Here is a 20,696-nt window from a genome sequence, read left to right as displayed (position 1 = left end):
AGGTGCACGCACGCCGGACGCGCGGTTTGGAGTCCCGCTCGCTGAGCCTCGCCCGCTGAGTCACACTCGCTGAGTCTCGCTCGCTGAGTCTGAGTCTCACTCGCTGAGTCTCACTCACTGAGTGTGAGTCTCACTCACTGAGTCTGAGTCTCACTCACTGAGTCTCACTCGCTGAGTCTCACTCACTGAGTCTCACTCGCTGAGTCTCACTCACTGAGTCTCGCTCGCTGAGTCTCGCTCGCTGAGTCTCACTCGCTGAGTCTCACTCACTGAGTCTCACTCACTGAGTCACTCTCGCTGAGTCTCACTCACTGAGTCTCACTCGCTGAGTCTCGCTCGCTGAGTCTGAGTCTCACTCGCTGAGTCTCACTCACTGAGTCTGAGTCTCACTCACTGAGTCTGAGTCTCACTCACTGAGTCTCACTCACTGAGTCTGAGTCTCACTCACTGAGTCTGAGTCTCACTCACTGAGTCTGAGTCTCACTCACTGAGTCTCTCTCGCTGAGTTTCGCTCGCTGAGTCACGCTCGCTGAGTCTGAGTCTCACTCGCTGAGTCTCGCTCGCTGAGTCTCGCTCGCTGAGTCTCGCTCGCTGAGTCTCACTCGCTGAGTCTCACTCACTGAGTCTCACTCGCTGAGTCTCACTCACTGAGTCTCACTCGCTGAGTCTCACTCACTGAGTCACTCTCGCTGAGTCTCACTCACTGAGTCTCGCTCGCTGAGTCTCGCTCGCTGAGTCTCACTCGCTGAGTCTCACTCACTGAGTCTCACTCACTGAGTCACTCTCGCTGAGTCTCACTCACTGAGTCTCGCTCGCTGAGTCTCACTCGCTGAGTCTCGCTCGCTGAGTCTGATTCTCACTCGCTGAGTCTCACTCACTGAGTCTGAGTCTCACTCACTGAGTCTGAGTCTCACTCACTGAGTCTCACTCACTGAGTCTGAGTCTCACTCACTGAGTCTGAGTCTCACTCACTGAGTCTGAGTCTCACTCACTGAGTCTCTCTCGCTGAGTTTCGCTCGCTGAGTCACGCTCGCTGAGTCTGAGTCTCACTCGCTGAGTCTCGCTCGCTGAGTCTCGCTCGCTGAGTCTCGCTCGCTGAGTCTGAGTCTCACTCGCTGAGTCTCGCTCGCTGAGTCTCGCTCGCTGAGTCTCGCTCGCTGAGTCTCACTCGCTGAGTCTCACTCACTGAGTCTCACTCGCTGAGTCTCACTCACTGAGTCTCACTCGCTGAGTCTCACTCACTGAGTCACTCTCGCTGAGTCTCACTCACTGAGTCTCACTCGCTGAGTCTCGCTCACTGAGGTCTCACTCACTGAGTCTCACTCGCTGAGTCTGAGTCTCACTCACTGAGTCTCACTTACTGAGTCTCACTCACTGAGTCTCACTCACTGAGTCTCGCTCGCTGAGTCTCACTCACTGAGTCTCACTCGCTGAGTCTCACTCACTGAGTCTCACTCGCTGAGTCTCACTCACTGAGTCACTCTCGCTGAGTCTCACTCACTGAGTCTCACTCGCTGAGTCTCGCTCACTGAGGTCTCACTCACTGAGTCTCACTCGCTGAGTCTGAGTCTCACTCACTGAGTCTCACTTACTGAGTCTCACTCACTGAGTCTCACTCACTGAGTCTCGCTCGCTGAGTCTCACTCACTGAGTCTCACTCGCTGAGTCTCACTCACTGAGTCTCACTCGCTGAGTCTCACTCACTGAGTCACTCTCGCTGAGTCTCACTCACTGAGTCTCACTCGCTGAGTCTCGCTCACTGAGGTCTCACTCACTGAGTCTCGCTCGCTGAGTCTGAGTCTCAGTCGCTGAGTCTCACTTACTGAGTCTCACTCACTGAGTCTCACTCGCTGAGTCTCACTCGCTGAGTCTCACTCACTGAGTCTCACTCGCTGAGTCTCACTCACTGAGTCACTCTCGCTGAGTCTCACTCACTGAGTCTCACTCGCTGAGTCTCGCTCACTGAGGTCTCACTCACTGAGTCTCACTCACTGAGTCTGAGTCTCACTCACTGAGTCTCACTCACTGAGTCTCACTCACTGAGTCTCACTCACTGAGTCTGAGTCTCACTCGCTGAGTCTCACTCACTGAGTCTCACTCACTGAGTCTCGCTCGCTGAGTCTGAGTCTCACTCACTGAGTCTCACTCACTGAGTTTCACTCACTGAGTCTCACTCGCTGAGTCTGAGTCTCGCTCGCTGAGTCTCACTCACTGAGTCTCACTCACTGAGTCTCACTCACTGAGTCTGAGTCTCACTCGCTGAGTCTCGCTCACTGAGTCTCACTCACTGAGTCTCACTCACTGAGTCTGAGTCTCACTCGCTGAGTCTCGCTCACTGAGTCTCACTTGCTGAGTCTCACTCACTGAGTCTGAGTCTCACTCGCTGAGTCTCGCTCACTGAGTCTCACTCGCTGAGTCTGAGTCTCTCTCACTGAGTCTCACTCGCTGAGTCTCGCTCACTGAGTCTCACTCACTGAGTCTGAGTCTCACTCGCTAAGTCTCGCTCACTGAGTCTCACTCGCTGAGTCTGAGTCTCTCTCACTGAGTCTCACTCGCTGAGTCTCGCTCGCTGAGTCTGAGTCTCTCTCACTGAGTCTCACTCGCTGAGTCTCGCTCGCTGAGTCTCACTCACTGAGTCTGAGTCTCACTCGCTAAGTCTCGCTCACTGAGTCTCACTCGCTGAGTCTGAGTCTCACTCGCTGAGTCTGAGTCTCTCTCACTGAGTCTCACTCGCTGAGTCTCGCTCGCTGAGTCTGAGTCTCAGTCGCTGAGTCTCACTCGCTGAATCTCGCTCACTGAGTCACCCTCGCTGAGTCTCACTCGCTGAGTCTCACTCGCTGAGTCTCGCTCACTGAGACTCCCTCACTGAGTCACTCTCGCTGAGTCTCACTCACTGAGTCTCACTCACTGAGTCTCACTCACTGAGTCTCGCTCACTGAGGTCTCACTCACTGAGTCTCGCTCGCTGAGTCTGAGTCTCACTCGCTGAGTCTCACTCACTGAGTCTCACTCACTGAGTCACTCTCACTGAGTCTCACTCGCTGAGTCTCGCTCACTGAGACTCCCTCACTGAGTCACTCTCGCTGAGTCTCACTCACTGAGTCTCACTCACTGAGTCTGAGTCTCACTCGCTGAGTCTCACTCACTGAGTCTCGCTCGCTGAGTCTCGCTCGCTGTGTCTCACTCACTGAGTCTCACTCACTGAGTCTCGCTCGCTGAGTCTCGCTCGCTGAGTCTCACTCGCTGAGTCTCACTCACTGAGTCTCACTCGCTGAGGCAGCAGCGCTCACTCAGCCACTCACCCAACCACTCACCCAACCACTTACCCAGCAACACACTCAGCAACTCGCTCACTCAGCAACTCACTCACTCAGCAACACACTCACTCAGCAACTCACTCACCCTTCACTCATCCGCTCACTCATGCACCCACGCGTGCCGGCACGGAAGCGATTTCATGATCGTCATCAGTACCGTCGATGGCTTCGTCAATTCGGCTTCCTCGGCTTGGAGAGGCGCGCATGGGCGACACTCGTCAAAAAGGGCGAGCGAGCGAGCAAGGGAGCGAGCCAGCCAAGGAGCGAGCGAGCCAGCCAGCGTGCGTGCGTGGCGAGCGGTGGTGCAGCGGTTAGCGCGCTGCTCACGACCCGGCGACTCCCTGAGTTTGAGTCGCTGCCACGGCCAACGTCGGCGGAAAAGCGAACCGCACTCTGTCCTCACCAGGACCCACACACCTACACACACACACACCTCTACCTACACACACACACCTCCACCTACACACACACACACCTCCACCTACACACACACACCTCCACCTACACACACACACACCTCCACCTACACACACACACCTCCACCTACACACACACCTCCACCTACACACACACCTCCACCTACACACACACCTCCACCTACACACACACACACACCCCTACACACACACACACCTCTACCTACACACACACCTCCACCTACACACACACACACACCTCCACCTACACACACACACCTCCACCTACACACACACCTCCACCTACACACACACACACACACTCCTACACACACACACACCTCCACCTACACACACCTACACACACACCTCCACCTACACACACCTCCACCTACACACACCTACACACACACCTCCACCTACACACACACCTCCACCTACACACACACACACCTACACACACACCTCCATCTACACACAAACACACCTCCACCTACAACACACCTCCACCTACACACCCACACACACACCCACACACCTCCACCTACACACACACCTCCACCTACACACCCACACACCTCCACCTACAAACCCGCACACACCCCCACACATCTCCACCTACACACACACACCTCCACCCACCCACCCACCCTCACACGTACATACCCACACCCACACACCCACCCACACCCACACACCCACCCAAAGACAAATATCCCCCCGATAGCCTTAACAGACTGTAGAGGCAAGTGCAAGTGTTGTCGGTGGTGGTGGTGCTGGTGCTGCTACTACCGCTGGCGGCGGTGGTGTTGCAGCTGCGGGTGTACACACTCGGGGTCTGTGTGCAGCGAGCTGCGACTCAGGAATCCGCCACGAATGAAAGGGGCTCCCCGAACTGCGGCAATTAAACATTCCCCAATCTCCCCACCACCACCACCGCCGCCATCCCTAACCACCACCACCACCACCGCCACCCCGTGCCACCCCGGGCCAAAATAAAGTCGGCTGCAATTTATTACGTGGATGCTTGTAATGGGAGTTCATAAATAGTGCCTGGCCGTTGCTGCTTTGCCGATGTTGTTGTTGTTGCTGTTGTTGCGTTGGCAGGGGTGCAGCAGTAAACAGCGGCAGCAGGAACAAAATCAACTCGACGGGGGGAGGGGGTGGGGGGTGGGGAGGATGTTGTCGAGTTTTTCCGTTTCGCGTGAATGCCGAACGGCCTTTGGACGCCTCCCCACCAGCCCTCCCTCGTGCCAGCCAGCCAGCCAGTCAGCCAGGAAAACTTTTTTTTTTAGAATAATCTCACTGAGGAGCGGGGGTGGGGGGGGTTAGTGCAGCTTGCGAATGCGTTGGCCGATCAATCGTGGTGAGGTGCTGAGCCTTGGACTTGCTTTGCGATGAGTTACTTTCTCAGACTCTGTGTGTGTGTGAGAATGTGTGTATGTCAGACTGTGTGCGTGTGTGAATGTGTGTATGTCAGACTGTGTGTGTGTGTGTGAGAAGGTGTGTATGTCAGACTTTGTGTGTGTGAGAATGTGTGTATGTCAGACTTTGTGTGTGTGTGAGAATGTGTGTATGTCAGACTGTGTGTGTGTGAGAATGTGTATGTCAGACTGTGTGTGTGTGTGTGAGAATGTGTGTATGTCAGACTGTGTGTGTGTGAGAATGTGTGTATGTCAGACTGTGTGTGTGTGTGAGAATGTGTGTATGTCAGACTGTGTGTGTGTGTGTGTGAATGTGTGTATGTCAGACTTTGTGTGTGTGTGAATGTGTGTATGTCAGACTTTGTGTGTGTGTGTGTGTGAGAGAATGTGTGTATGTCAGACTGTGTGTGTGTGAGAATTTGTGTATGTCAGACTTTGTGTGTGTGAGAATGTGTGTATGTCATACTGTGTGTGTGTGAGAATGTGTGTATGTCAGACTGTGTGTGTGTGAGAATGTGTGTATGTCAGACTTTGTGTGTGTGAAAATGTGTGTATGTCAGACTTTGTGTCTGTGAGACTGTGTGTATGTCAGAATGTGTGTGTGTGTGAGAATGTGTGTATGTCAGACTGTGTGTGTGTGTGTGAGAATGTGTGTATGTCAGGCTGTGTGTGTGTGAGAATGTGTGTATGTCAGACTGTATGTGTGTGTGAGACTAGTGGGGAGCGGTAGTGTAGCGGTTAGCGCGCTGCGCTATGAACCTGGCGACCCGGGTTCGATTCCCGCTCACGGCCAACACCAGTGACGATTATCTGAACCGGTCCCGGGCCTCCCCTAGGTCGACTCAGCCTCAAATGAGTACCTGGTGCGGTGTGTAAACATTGCCACTAGGGAGACAAAGGCGGTCGGGCGTGGTGCTGGCCACCCACCCCCTCGTGTACCGTTCCGGCCTTCATAGGTGCTCGCTAACAGCACTTGCCCCTACAGTCTGTTAAGGCTATATGGGGGATCTTTGTCTTTGTTTGTATGTCAGACTTTGTGTGTGTGAGAATGTGTGTATGTCAGACTGTGTGTATGTCAGACTGTGTGTATGTCAGACTGTGTGTATGTCAGACTTTGTGTGTGTGAGAATGTGTGTATGTCAGACTGTGTGTGTGTGAGACTGTGTGTGTGTGAGACTGTGTGTGTGTGAGAATGTGTGTATGTCAGACTTTGTGTGTGTGAGAATGCGTGTATGTCAGACTTTGTGTGTGTGAGAATGTGTGTATGTCAGACTGTGTGTGTGTGAGAATGTGTGTATGTCAGACTGTGTGTGTGTGAGACTGTGTGTGTGAGACGGTGTGTTTTAGAGAATGTGTCTGTGTGTTTGAGACTGTGTGTCGTGTGTGTGTGAGACTGTGTGAGACTTTGTTTTAGAGAATGTGTCTGTGTGTTTGAGACTGTGTGTCGTGTGTGTGTGTGAGACTGTGTGTGTATGTCTGCATGCGTGAGACTGCGTGTCGTGTGTGGGGAGCGGTAGTGTAGCGGTTAGCGCTACGCTGCGCTATGAACCTGGCGACCCGGGTTCGATTCCCACTCATGGCCAACACCACCAGTGATGATTATCTGAACCGGTCCCGGGCCTCCCCTAGGTCGACTCAGCCTCAAATGAGTACCTGGTGCGGTGTGTAGTAAACATCGCCACTGGGGAGACAAAGGCGGTCGGGCGTGGTGCTGGCCACCCACCCCCTCGTGTACCGTTACCGGCCTTCATAGGTGCTCGCTAACAGCACTTGCCCCTACAGTCTGTTAAGGCTATATGGGGGATCTTTGTCTTTGTCTTTGTGTGCGCGTCTGTGTGTGCGTGTCTGCATGTGCGTGTCTGTGTGTCTATGCGTGCGTGTCTGTGTGTCTATGCGTGCGTGTCTGTGCGTGCGTGCCTGTGCGTGTCTGTGCGTGTGTGTCTGCGTGTGCGTGTCTGTGCGTGCGTGTCTGTGCGTGCGTGTCTGTGCGTGCGTGTCTGTGTGTGCGCGTGTGTGCGTGCCTGTGCGTGCGTGCCTGCGTGTCTGTGCGTGTCTGTGTGTGTCTGTGCGTGTCTGTGCGTGTCTGCGTGTTTGTGCGTGCGTGTCTGCGTGTCTGTGTGTGTGTGTCTGTGTGTGTCTGTGTGTGTCTGCGTGTCTGTGTGTCTGTGTGTGTCTGTGCGTGTCTGTGTGTGTCTGTGCGTGTCTGCGTGTCTGTGCGTGCGTGCGTGCGAGACCGCGTGTCGTGTCATGTGCGTGCGTCTTCGCGCGTGTCCCTCCATGTGTGGGCGTAGATGTGGACGAGTGCCAGGCGATCCCGGGGATCTGCCAGGGAGGCACGTGCCTCAACACCGTGGGCTCCTACGACTGCAAATGCCCCGTGGGTCACCGCAAGAGCGAGATCACGCAGAAGTGTGAAGGTGAGTTGCAGCGACGGACTGTCGGGGCAAGCGCTGCACACGATCAGCGGCACCCACGAACGGCCCTCCGGCACGGGGCCAGCACCACGCCCGGCCGCCTTTGTCTCCCCGGTTGGCGATGTTTACCACGCACCACGACCGAGGGGGAGGCCCAGGACCGGTTCAGAGAATCGCCACCGGTGGCGTCGGTGGCCGTGAGCGGGAATCGAACCCGGGTCGCTGGGTGCGTAGCGCTAACCTACGCTCACACGCGCACAACAACAACAACAACAAGCGCCATTCGCCACTAAGTGGCGGTGACGTCACCGCAGCGCTTGTGCCAGGCTAGGCCACGTGGAGTGTCAAAGGCTCGCTCCTGGCACGGGACAGACCCAGCGGGTGCCATGGGTTGGCTGACTGAGATGACTGGCTGATGCACCAACTGTGCCCCCTACCGTGCCAACCTGCTGTGCTTTAGCCACCCGGCGCTCCGCTCGTTGTTGTGAGCGTCGCTCCTCCGCCCTCCGTTGTTGTTGGAGGGCGACTGCCTCCAACTGCCCAGCAGCAGCGTCCTTCACGAGCCTCCTCCACAGAGGCCCATCTTGACACCGCTGGTACCAGCCATCGTCAAGTCCACTCAGCTCCACGTCCTTCCGTACCGCATCACTCCATCTCTTCTCTAGCCCGTGCCGCGCCTGTTTATCCCCCTCTATCCAGCAAAATGGAAGTTTCTTGGGTATGCTGCGGTTGGGCATTCGGGCCACTTGACCCAGCCAACGCAGCCTCGCCTGCCGGAGGAGCTCCACGATGGGACTGTGCCCAGATCTTTCAAGGATCTGTGAGCTTTTCGCACATTCCGGCCTGGTTATAAACCCAGGGTGAATCGTCGGCAGGCCAGCCTCCTATGTTTATAAACCATCGCAGATGTTCCTTCAAAGTGCTTCACATGTCAAAGGTGTAGCGAAGAGCTGGAGCTCCGTGCGGAGCGGCAGACCAGGTAGCATCCACACAGCAGCGTTGCGCAGCCGATGAAAAGATAAACGCCGCTCGACTGATTCGGAGCGAGACCTCCGCTGTCAAAACCGGGGCCGGTCATGAGCACACTGCCCAGGTATTGGAACTTCTCCACTCTCTAAACAACCACCCCATCACTCACGGCGAGTGAAAGGGGTGGAGTTTTTTGATGGTACAAAATATCCAGGCAGGTGCTTAGTTTTGGCGGGGCTGATGGTAAGGCCCCACCTCTTAGTGGCACGCTCCAGTCTCAGCAGCAGCGCCTCCAATTCTTAATCTGAGTGAGCAGCAATCACCAGATCATCGGCATACGTAACATGTTTGACCAGCAGAAAGCCATCCCTTGACCGCATCCGGGCATCGATCAGCATCCCATTGTATTTGCACCAGATGGAAATTCTACTGGTGCAGGCACGGAAGTCTTCCCGAACTACGTGGTCAAAGACGGTGTGAATTAATGTGGGAGCCAGAGGACATCCCTGTCGTACTGGAAGGTGAACAGGGAATGGCTCCCTGCCACTCAGCGTTTCTAGGGCCCGCCCACCATCATGAAAGTCCACACACACACACAAACAAAACAACAACAACAACCACCGCTATTCGCCACTAAGCGGCGGTGACGTCACCACGGCGCTTGTGCCAGGCGATGTGCACGTTAAGGCCACGTGAAGTGTCGAAGGCTCGGTCCCAAAGACACGCTCACCAACGTACACAAACAAAAAACAAAGATCCCCCGTGTAGCCCGTAACAGACTGTTGGGCCAAGTGCTGTTGGCAAGTAGCACCTGTGGAAGGCCGGCACGGCGCACGAGGGGGGCGGGTGGCCAACACCACGCCCGACCGCCTTTGTCTCCCCAGTGGCGATTATTTTACAATCCGCACCAGGTACTCATTTGAGGTTGAGTCGATCTAGGGGGAGACCCGTGACCGGTCCAGATGATTGTAATCGTCAGCGGTGTTGGCCGTGGGCGGCAGATGACTTCGTGTCGCGGTGTTTTGCAGCGCAGCGCGTTAGCCACTGCGCTACCGCTCCCCTGCATGGACACACAAAGACAAAGATCCCCCATATAGCCTTAACAGAATGTAGGGGCAAGTGCTGTTAGCGAGCACCTATATGGACACACACACACACAGAGGCACCACCGCTCACACACACACGCACTCACGTCTAGCTCACTGGCGACCCACATCCGTGAGTTAGTCCGACTGTGTGCGTCAGCTTGGCGAGGCCGAGTGGGTGAGTGAGTGGGTGGGTGAGTGAGTGAGTGGGTGGATGAGTGAGTGGGTGAGTGGGTGAGTGGTGAGTGAGTGAATGAGTAAGTGAGTGAGTGAGTGGGTGAGTGAGTGGGTGAGTATGTGAGTGAGTGAGTGTGTGAGTGTGTGAGTGAGTGTATGAGTGTGTGAGTGTGTGAGTGAGTGTATGAGTGTGTGAGTGAGTGAGTGTATGAGTGTGTGAGTGAGTGTATGAGTGTGTGAGTGTGTGAGTGAGTGTGTGAGTGTGTGAGTGGGTGTGTGTGTGTGTGAGTGAGTGTATCAGTGTGTGAGTGAGTGTGAGTGAGTGAGTGTGTGAGTGAGTGAGTGTATGAGTGTGTGAGTGAGTGTATGAGTGTGTGAGTGAGTGTATGAGTGTGTGAGTGTGTGAGTGAGTGTGTGAGTGTGTGAGTGGGTGTGTGTGAGTGAGTGTATCAGTGTGTGAGTGTGAGTGAGTGAGTGTGTGAGTGGGTGTGTGTGTGTGTGAGTGTATGTGAGTGTGTGAGTGTATCAGTGTGTGAGTGTGTGTGTGAGTGTGAGTGAGTGTATGAGTGTGTGAGTGAGTGTGAGTGTGTGAGTGAGTGTATCAGTGTGTGAGTGTGAGAGTGAGTGTGTGTGAGTGAGTGTATGAGTGTGTGAGTGAGTGTATCAGTGTGTGAGTGTGAGAGTGAGTGTGTGTGAGTGAGTGTATGAGTGTGTGAGTGAGTGTGAGTGTGTGAGTGGGTGTGTGTGAGTGAGTGTGTGAGTGAGTGTATGAGTGTGTGAGTGAGTGTGAGTGTATGAGTGTGTGAGTGAGTGAGCGAGCTGGTCTGACCACGCGAATAGAAACTCCGCTGGCCCTGTCTCTCCCTGTCTCTCCCTGTCTCCCTGTCTCTCCATGTCTCTCCCTCTATCTCCCTGTCTCTCCCTGTCTCCCTGTCTCTCCATGTCTCTCCCTGTATCTGTCTCTCCCTGTCTCTCCCTGTCTCTCCCTGTATCTCCCCGTCTCTCCCTGTCTCTCCCTGTCTCTCCCTCTATCTCCCTGTCTCTCCCTGTCTCTCCCTGTATCTCCCTGTCTCTCCATGTCTCTCCCTGTATCTGTCTCTCCCTGTCTCTCCCTGTCTCTCCCTGTCTCTCCCTCTATCTCCCTGTCTCTCCATGTCTCTCCCTGTATCTGTCTCTCCCTGTCTCTCCCTGGCTCTCCCTGTATCTCCCTGTCTCTCCATGTCTCTCCCTGTATCTGTCTCTCCCTGTCTCTCCCTGTCTCTCCCTGTCTCTCCATGTCTCTCCCTGTCTCTCCATGTCTCTCCCTGTATCTGTCTCTCCCTGTCTCTCCCTGTCTCTCCCTGTCTGTCCCAGTCTCTCCCTGTCTCTCCCTGTCTCTCCATGTCTCTTCCTGTCTCTCCCTGTCTCTCCCTGTCTCTCCATGTCTCTTCCTGTCTCTCCCTGTATCTCCATGTCTCTCCATGTATCTCCCTGTCTCTCCCCATCTCTCCCTGTCTGTCCCTGTCTCTCCATGTCTCTCCCTGTCTCTCCCTGTCTCTCCCTGTCTCTCCCTCTATCTCCCTGTCTCTCCCTGTCTCTCCCTGTCTCTCCCTGTCTCTCCCTCTCTCTCCATGTCTCTCCCTGTCTCTCCCTGTCTCTCCCTGTCTCTCCCTGTCTGTCTCTGTCTATCCCTGTCTCTCCCTGTCTCTCCCTCTCTCTCCTTGCCTATCCCTGTCTCTCCCTGTCTCTCCCTGTCTCTCCCTGTCTCTCCATGTCTCTCCTTGTCTCTCCCTGTCTCTCCCTGTCTCTCCCTGTCTTTCCCTGTCTCTCCCTCTATCTCCCTGTCTCTCCCTGTCTCTCCCTGTATCTCCCTGTCTCTCCCTGTCTCTCCCTGTCTCTCCCTCTCTCTCCATGTCTCTCCCTGTCTCTCCCTGTCTCTCCCTGTCTGTCTCTGTCTCTCTCTGTCTCTCCCTGTCTCTCCCTCTCTCTCCTTGTCTATCCCTGTCTCTCCCTGTCTGTCCCTGTATCTCCATGTCTCTCCATGTCTCTCCCTGTCTCTCCCTGTCTCTCCATGTCTCTCCCTGTCTCTCCCTGTCTCTCCCTCTATCTCCCTGTCTCTCCCTGTCTCTCCCTGTATCTCCCTGTCTCTCCATGTCTCTCCCTGTATCTGTCTCTCCCTGTCTCTCCCTGTCTCTCCCTGTCTCTCCATGTCTCTCCCTGTCTCTCCCTGTCTCTCCCTTTATCTTCCTGTCTCTCCCTGTCTCTCCATGTCTCTCCATGTCTCTCCCTGTCTCTCCCTGTCTCTCCCTGTCTCTCCCTGTCTCTCCATGTCTCTCCCTGTCTCTCCATGTATCTCCCTGTATCTGTCTCTCCCTGTCTCTCCATGTCTCTCCCTGTCTCTCCCTGTCTCACCCTGTCTGTCCCTGTCTCTCCCAGTCTCTCCCTGTCTCTCCCTGTCTCTCCATGTCTCTTCCTGTCTCTCCCTGTCTCTCCCTGTCTCTCCCTGTATCTCCATGTCTCTCCCTGTCTCTCCCTGTATCTCCATGTCTCTCCATGTATCTCCCTGTCTCTCCCCATCTCTCCCTGTCTGTCCCTGTCTCTCCATGTCTCTCCCTGTCTCTCCCTGTCTCTCCCTGTCTCTCCCTCTATCTCCCTGTCTCTCCCTGTCTCTCCCTGTCTCTCCCTCTCTCTCCATGTCTCTCCCTGTCTCTCCCTGTCTCTCCCTGTCTGTCTCTCCCTGTCTCTCCCTGTCTCTCCCTCTCTCTCCTTGTCTATCCCTGTCTCTCCCTGTCTTTCCCTGTCTCTCCCTGTCTGTCCCTGTATCTCCATGTCTCTCCATGTCTCTCCCTGTCTCTCCCCATCTCTCCCTGTCTGTCCCTGTCTCTCCACGTCTCTCCTTGTCTCTCCCTGTCTCTCCCTGTCTCTCCCTGTCTCTCCCTGTCTCTCCCTCAATCTCCCTGTCTCTCCCTGTCTCTCCCTGTATCTCCCTGTCTCTCCCTGTCTCTCCCTGTCTCTCCCTGTCTGTCTCTGTCTCTCCCTGTCTCTCCCTGTCTCTCCCTCTCTCTCCTTGTCTATCCCTGTCTCTCCCTGTTTCTCCCTGTCTCTCCCTGTCTGTCCCTGTATCTCCATGTCTCTCCATGTCTCTCCCTGTCTCTCCATGTCTCTCCCTGTCTCTCCCTGTCTCTCCCTGTCTCTCCCTGTCTGTCCCTGCCTCTCCCTGTCTCTCCCTGTCTCTCCCTGTATCTCCCTGTCTCTCCCTGTCTCTCCATGTCTCTCCCTGTCTCTCCCTGTCTGTCCCTGTCTGTCCCTGTCTCTCCCTGTCTGTCGCTGCCTCTCCCTGTCTCTCCCTGTCTCTCCCTCTATCTCCCTGTCTTTCCCTGTCTCTCCCTGTCTCTCCCTGTCTCTCCCTGTCTGTCCCTGTCTCTCCCTGTCTGTCCCTGTCTCTCCATGTCTCTCCATGTCTCTCCATGTATCTCCCTGTCTCTGCCTGTCTCTCCCTGTCTCTCCCTGTCTCTGCCTGTCTCTCCCTGTCTCTCCCTGTCTCTCCCTGTCTGTCCCTGTCTCTCCATGTCTCTCCATGTCTCTCCATGTATCTCCCTGTCTCTGCCTGTCTCTCCCTGTCTCTCCCTGTCTCTGCCTGTCTCTCCCTGTCTCTCCCTGTCTCTCCCTGTCTGTCCTTGTCTCTCCATGTCTCTCCCTGTCTCTCCCTGTCTCTCCCTGTCTCTCCCTGTCTCTCCATGTCTCTCCCTGTCTCTCCCTGTCTGTCTCTGTCTCTCCCTGTCTCTCCCTGTCTCTCCCTGTCTGTCCCTGCCTCTCCCTGTCTCTCCCTGTCTCTCCATGTCTCTCCCTGTCTCTCCCTGTCTCTCCCTGTCTGTCCCTGCCTCTCCCTGTCTCTCCCTGTCTCTCCCTGTCTCTCCATGTCTCTCCCTGTCTCTCCCTGTCTGTCCCTGTCTGTCCCTGTCTCTCCATGTCTCTCCCTGTCTCGTTCCGTGTCCGTTGATCTCACGGCACGGCGGAGCCAAGCAACGGACGTCTCACACTCCGGACGGGTCGGCCAGCGGAATTCGCTGAGCCAACCAGCCAGTGAAATACACTGAGCCAGTGAAATACGCTGAGCCAGTCAATACGCTGAGCCAACGAATACGCTGAGCCAATGAATACGCTGAGCCAGCCAGCCAATGAAATACACTGAGCCAGCCAGCCAATGAAATACACTGAGCCAGTGAATACACTGAGCCAGCCAGCCAGTGAATACACTGAGCCAGTCAATACACTGAGCCAATGAAATACACTGAGCCAGTGAACTACGCTGCTTGAATCCTACTTGGGTTGCTCACCTCACTCGCTCAGCCACTCAGCCTGCCCAGGCACCCACTCAGCCGGCCGGCTGCCCAGTAAACCGCGCGGTCACACACTCATTGACTCAGTCACTCAGCCGGCCGGCTGCCCATCCACCCAGCCAGCTACGCAATCAACCAACCACCCACCCACTCACAACACACACTCATTCAGCTACCCACCGAGCCAGCCACGCAGTCAGTTACCCAATCAACCAACCAGTCACCCACTCACTCATCCACCCAGCTACTCAATCAACTAGTCACCTACCCACTCACTCATCCACCCAGCTACCCAACCACCCAACCAGTCACCCACTCACTCATCCACCCAGCTACTCAATCAACCAGTCACCCACTCACTCACTCATCCACCCAGATACCCAACCACCCAACCAGTCACCCACTCACTCATCCACCCAGCTACCCAACCACCCAACCAGTCACCCACCCACTCACTCATCCACCCAGATACCCAACCACCCAACCAGTCACCCACCCACTCACTCATCCACCCAGCTACCCAACTACCCACCCAACCAGTCACCTACCCAGTCACTCATCCACCCAGCTACCCAACCACCCAACCAGTCACTCACTCACTCACTCATCCACCCAGCTACTCAATCAACCAGTCACCCACCCACTCACTCATCCACCCAGCTACCCAACTACCCACCCAACCAGTCACCTACCCAGTCATTCATCCACCCAGCTACCCAACCACCCAACCAGTCACTCACTCACTCATCCACCCAGCTACCCAACCACCCAACCAGTCACCCACTCACTCACTCATCCACCCAGCTACCCAACCACCCAACCAGTCACTCACTCACTCACTCATCCACCCAGCTACCCAACCACCCAACCAGTCACCCACTCACTCATCCACCCCGCTACTCAATCAACCAGTCACCCACCCACTCACTCATCCACCCAGCTACCCAATTGAACCCGGCGGATCCGAGTTAGATTCCCGCTCGCGGCCAACACCCAGCGACGATTATCTGAACCGCTCATGGGCCTCCCCTAGGCCGACTGAGCCTCTAATGCCGTGTAAAACATCGCCACTGGGGATACAAAGGCGACCAGGCGTGGTGCTGGCCACCCACCCACCCCCTCGTGTGCCGTTCCTGCCTTCCTCGGCTGCTGCTACTCGCTAACACCGCTTGCCCCAACAGCCTGTTACATTATTCTTTGGGTCTTTCGATCGCAACACAAGCATTCGTCATCGGGTGAAAACAATATAGCGGGAGAGCTGCTGAGGCAGGAAAAATATATGGCGGGAGAGCTGCTGAGGAAGGGCGTTATAAAGGTTTGAGATGGGTGTAGCCCAAGGGTAAGTGGGCGGGGCTAGAGATGAAATTTGCATGCAAATGTAAGATGGGAGAGCTGAGACATACCCACCACGACGACGAAGCTGTGGGGGTGGCCATTGTACTGTGAGAGATCAGCATGTCAATGTGAGAAATTAGCATGTCAATGTGAGAAATTAGCATGTTAATGTGAGAAATTAGCATGTCAATGTGAGAAATTAGCATGTTAATGTGAGAAATTAGCATGTCAATGTAAGGAATTAGCATGTCAATGTGAGTTATTATCATGTCAGTGTAAGAAATCAGCATGTCAATGTGAGAAATCAGCATGTCAATGTAAGAAATTAGCATGTCAATGTGAGAAATTAGAATGAAAATGTGAGAAATTAGCATGTCAATGTAAGAGATTGGCATCTCAATGTAATCGATCATCAAGTCAATGTGAGAAATTAACATGTCAATGTGATAAATTTACATGTCAATGTAAGAGATTAGCATGCCAATGTAAGATATCAGCGTGTCTATGCAAGAGATTAGCATGTGAATGTAAGAGAACAGCATGTCAATGTAAGAGATTAGCATGCCAATGTTAGAGAACAGCATGTCAATATGCTAAATTTGCATGTTAATGTGAGAAATTAGCATGCCAATGTAAGAGATCAGCATGCCAATGTAAGAGATCTGCATGTCAATGTAAGAGAGCAGCATGTCAATGTTCGAAATTAGCATGTCAATGTGAGAGATTTGCATGTCAATGTGAGAAATTAGCATGTCATCGTAAGAGATTAGCATGTCAATGTAAGAGATCAGCATGTTAATGTAAGAGATCAGCATGTCAATATGAGAGATTTGCATGTCAATGTGAGAAATTAGCATGTCAATGTAAGAGATCAGCGTGTAAATGTGAGAGATTTGCATGTCATTGTAAGAGATTAGCATGTCAATGTAAGAGATCAGCGTGTCAATGTGAGAGATCAGCATGTCAATGTGCGAAATTAGCATGTCAATGTGCGAAATTAGCATGTCAATGTGAGAGATTTGCATGTCAATGTGAGAAATTATCATGTCAATGTAAGAGATCAGCATGTCATTGTAAGAGATCAGCATGTCAATGTAAGAAATTAGCATGTCAGTGTAAGAGATTGGCATGTCAATGTAAGAGATCAGCATGTCAATGTAAGAGATTAGCATGTCAATGTAAGAGATCAGCATGTCAATGTAAGAGATCAGCATGTCAATGTGAGAGATCAGCATGTCAATGTGAGAGATCAGCATGTCAATGTAAGAGATTAGCATGTCAATGTAGGAGATTAGCATGTCAATGTAAGAGAACAGCATGTCAATGTAAGAGATCAGCATGTCAATTTGAGAGATTAGCATGTCAGTGCAAGAGATCAGCATGTCAATGCAAGAGATCAGCATGTCAACGTAAGAGATCAGCATGTCAATGTAAGAGATCAGCATGCCAATGTAAGAGAACAGCATGTCAATGTAAGAGATTAGCATGCCAATGTAAGAGATCAGCATGTCAATGTGAGAAATTAGCATGCCAATGTAAGAGATCAGCATGTCAATGTGAGAAATTGGCATGTCAATGTGAGAGATTAGCATGTCAATGTGAGAGATTAGCATGTCAATGTGAGAAATTAGCATGCCAATGTAAGAGATCAGCATGTCAATGTGAGAAATTGGCATGTCAGTGTGAGAAATTTGCATGTCAATGTAAGACATCAGCATGTCAATGCAAGATATCAGCATGTCAGTGTAAGATATCAGCATGTCAATGTAAGAGATCAGCATGTCAATGTAAGACATCAGCATGTCAATGTAAGAGATCAGCATGTCAATGCGAAGAATTAGCAAGCAAACGTCAAATCGGAGAGAGCTCGGCGAGAGTCACCGCCACGTCGAGGTGCCCGTGAACGGCCGCTGTGTTCGTGAATGTGACTGCTCACATAGGCAGCTCTCCCGCCCACGTATGTTTCCTGCCTCGGCAGCTCTCGCAGCTAGGTTCTTTCTTTTTTTTAATCACCCGATGGCGATTTGCTCGCGTCGAGATCGAAACGTCGTGATCTTGCCGCTGTCATTTTTATTATTTTATTTTTTCTTCTATCTACGGGGCTTTACCTAAAGACCCCAGGAACATGCATTCCCGCGGTCGCGGAAGCTTCGAGTCGAGTCTGTTGCAGGCGACACGGGGGATCTTTGCCCTTCACCTTCTTGCCGCTTTCGCTTCGCGCCGCCGCCGCGGCGGCTCAGCGGCCGGCGCGGGTGCGCCGTGCCGGGCCCGGCGGAGGCCCCGGCGGAGGCCCCGGTGGAGGCCCCGGCGGAGGGCCCCGGCGGAGGCCCCCGGCGGAGGGCCCCGGCAGTCGTGGATCGTCGCCCGCGGCCTTTCCCCACCGGAGCCCCGTTTCAGCTACCGGCTCGCGGCTTTTCCCGCGGGCGAACCTTTTCGTTTTCTTCCGTTGCCGTTGGCCAGACGTGGACGAGTGCGTGGCGGATGCTGGCGCCTGCGGCGGCGGCGGCGGCGGCGGCGGGGAGTGCTCCAACACCATCGGCAGCTTCTTCTGCTCGTGCCTGCCCGGCTACGTCGCCGGCGCCGACGGCACCAAGTGCATCGGTGAGCCGCGGTTTTCGGACTCCGTCGCGCGCCGGGTATCTCTGTTCCGCTGTTGGACGAGCGCGAGGGTCGGAGGGGGAGGGGTGCGCGTTGAGGCGCTGCTGCTCCTTCCTCGTCAACTCCATCGCTCTCCTCCTCCTCCTCCTCCTCCACGTCAACTCCATCATGTGTACACACGTACACGCGCGCACACACACACACACACAGCCACATACAAATGAAATGAAAACAAACAAGAAACATCTGTGTGGGGGGGGGGGGGGGGGACGCTCGTGAGTTTGCACAGCATCATCGGCGCATCGTCTTTCCTGCTCGCCTGCGGTTTTGTCGATTATCTGGCTCGTTGTGGCTCGTTCTGGCTCCCCTGGGAGCCATTGGCCACGGTGCAGATGTCCATCGCTCAGTCGGTCAGTCAGTGAGTGGGTGGGTGAGTCATTGAGTGAGTAGCTTAGTCAGTGCCTCAGTGAGTCAGTGAGTGAGTCGGTGAGTCATTGAGTCAGTAAGTCAGTGAGTCATTGAGTCAGCCATTGAGTGAATAGGTTAGTCAGTGTCTCAGTGAGTCAGTGAGTGAGTCGGTGAGTCATTGAGTCAGTCATAGAGTGAATAGCTTTCTCAGTGAGTGAGATAGTGAGTGATTTAGTCAGTAAGTCAGTGAGTCATTGAGTTAGCCATTAAGTGAATTGGTTAGTCAGTGTCTCAGTGAGCCTGTGAGTGAGACAGTGAGTGATTTAGTCAGCCATTGAGTGAATAGCTTAGTCAGTGTTTCAGTGAGTCAGTAAGTGAGTCGGTGAGTCATTGAGTCAGTAAGACAGTAAGTCATTGAGTTAGCCATTGAGTGAATAGCTTGGTCAGTGCCTCAGTGAGTCTGTGAGTTAGACAATGAGTCATTGAGTCAGCCATTGAGTGAATAACTTAGTCAGTGCCTGAGTGAGTCAGTGAGTGAGACAGTGAGTGATTGTGTCAGTAAGTCAGTGAGTCATTGAGTCAGCCATTGAGTGAATAGCCTAGTCATTGCCTCAGCGAGTCAGTGAGTGAGACAGTGAGTCATTGAGTTAGCCATTGAGTGAATAGCTTAGTCAGTGTCTCAGTGAGTCATTGAGTAAGTCAGTGAGTCATTGAGTCAGCCATTGAGTGAATAGCTTAGTCAGTGTCTCAGTGAGTCATTGAGTAAGTCAGTGAGTCATTGAGTCAGCCATTGAGTGAAAAGGTCAGTCATTCAGTCCGTCCATCCGTCAGTCATTGAGTCACCCAGCCAGTGCGTCAGTTTGTTGGTCTGTCAGCGAGCACCATGGCTGGACTCGGTGGGCCCTGGCGCGGGAGACGGAGCGACGGAATCCGTGAGCGGGGATCGGTTTCAGGCAGCGTGGTGATGGTGGTGGTTGTGGTGGTGGTTGTGGTGGTGTTTTGGTGGTGGTGGTTGTGGTGGTTGTGGTGGTGGTGGTTGTGGTGGTGTTTGGGTGGTGGTTGTGGTGGTTGTGGTGGTTGTGGTGGTGGTGTTTGGGTGGTGGTTGTGGTGGTGGTGGTTGTGGTGGTGGTGTTTGGGTGGTGGTTGTGGTGGTGTTTGGGTGGTGGTGGTTGTGGTAGTGGTGTTTGGGTGGTGGTTGTGGTGGTGGTGTTTGGGTGGTGGTTGTGGTGGTGGTGGTGGTGGTTGTGGTGGTGTTTGGGTGGTGGTGGTGGTTGTGGTGGTTGTGGTGGTGGTGGTTATGGTGGTGGTGTTTGGGTGGTGGTTGTGGTGGTGGTTGTGGTGGTGTTTGGGTGGTGGTGGTGTTGTTTGGGTGGTGGTGGTGGTGGTGTTTGGGTGGTGGTTGTGGTGGTGGTGGTTGTGGTGGTGGTGTTTGGGTGGTGGTTGTGGTGGTGGTTGTGGTGGTGGTGTTTAGGTGGTGGTTGTGGTGGTGGTGTTTGGGTGGTGGTTGTGGTGGTTGTGGTGGTGGTGTTTGGGTGGTGGTTGTGGTGGTGGTGGTGGTTGTGGTGGTGGTGTTTGGGTGGTGGTTGTGGTGGTGGTGTTTGGGTCATGGTTGTGGTGGTGGTGTTTGGGTGGTGGTTGTGGTGGTGGTGTTTGGGTGGTGGTTGTGGTGGTGGTGTTTGGGTGGTGGTTGTGGTGGTGGTTGTGGTGGTGGTGGTGTTTGGGTGGTGGTTGTGGTGGTGGTGTTTGGGTGGTGGTTGTGGTGGTGGTGGTTGTGGTGGTGGTGTTTGGGTGGTGGTTGTGGTGGTGGTGGTTGTGGTGATGGTGTTTGGGTGGTGGTGGTGGTGTTTGGGTGGTGGTTGTGGTGGTGGTGTTTTGGTGATGGTTGTGGTGGTGGTGTTTGGGTGGTGGTTGTGGTGGTGTTTGGGTGGTTGTGGTGGTGGTGTTTGGGTGGTGGTTGTGGTGGTGGTGGTTGTGGTGGTTGTGGTGGTGGTGGTTGTGGTGGTGTTTTGGTGATCAAGCGTGACTACTCGACGTCACGTGTCGCTCACTCCAGTCTGACCGGCGAGCCGGGAATGTTTTTAAAGAAATAAAAACATATATATTTATCTCTTTTTAACAAAATATATATTTTTACGTATTTTTAAAAATTGTATACATATTTTTTTTAAATATCTAATTTTTTAAAATATATTTTTTTAAACTTTTTGTTTTGTTTAAAACAGTAACAAACAAAT

General features: G+C 53.7%; 2 protein-coding genes across 2 annotated transcripts in view; one reads left to right on the top strand and one right to left on the bottom strand.

Moving 5' to 3' along the window:
* LOC142905697 (fibrillin-2-like) overlaps nt 1-18,300 on the top strand; it is a 38,634-nt gene extending 20,334 nt beyond the window's left edge. Inside the window, exons 6-7 of the mRNA XM_076052692.1 lie at nt 7,448-7,573; nt 17,916-18,300. Of these exons, the coding sequence (XP_075908807.1) occupies nt 7,448-7,573; nt 17,916-18,277 (488 nt within the window). The 3' untranslated portion in view covers nt 18,278-18,300. The remainder of the gene's footprint in view (nt 1-7,447; nt 7,574-17,915) is intronic.
* LOC116954924 (fibrillin-2-like) overlaps nt 1-20,696 on the bottom strand; it is a 516,076-nt gene that overhangs the window by 309,776 nt on the left and 185,604 nt on the right. The gene's annotated exons all lie outside the window — the stretch shown is intronic.

Source organism: Petromyzon marinus, chromosome 57 (assembly GCF_048934315.1).
Source record: "Petromyzon marinus isolate PM22_M1 ecotype Great Lakes invasive population chromosome 57, UKy_Petmar_22M1.pri1.0, whole genome shotgun sequence".
Classification (NCBI taxonomy): Eukaryota; Metazoa; Chordata; class Hyperoartia; order Petromyzontiformes; family Petromyzontidae; genus Petromyzon; species Petromyzon marinus.
Note: the sequence above shows the minus strand (reverse complement) of the source record. Positions and strands in the feature narration are given on the sequence as shown.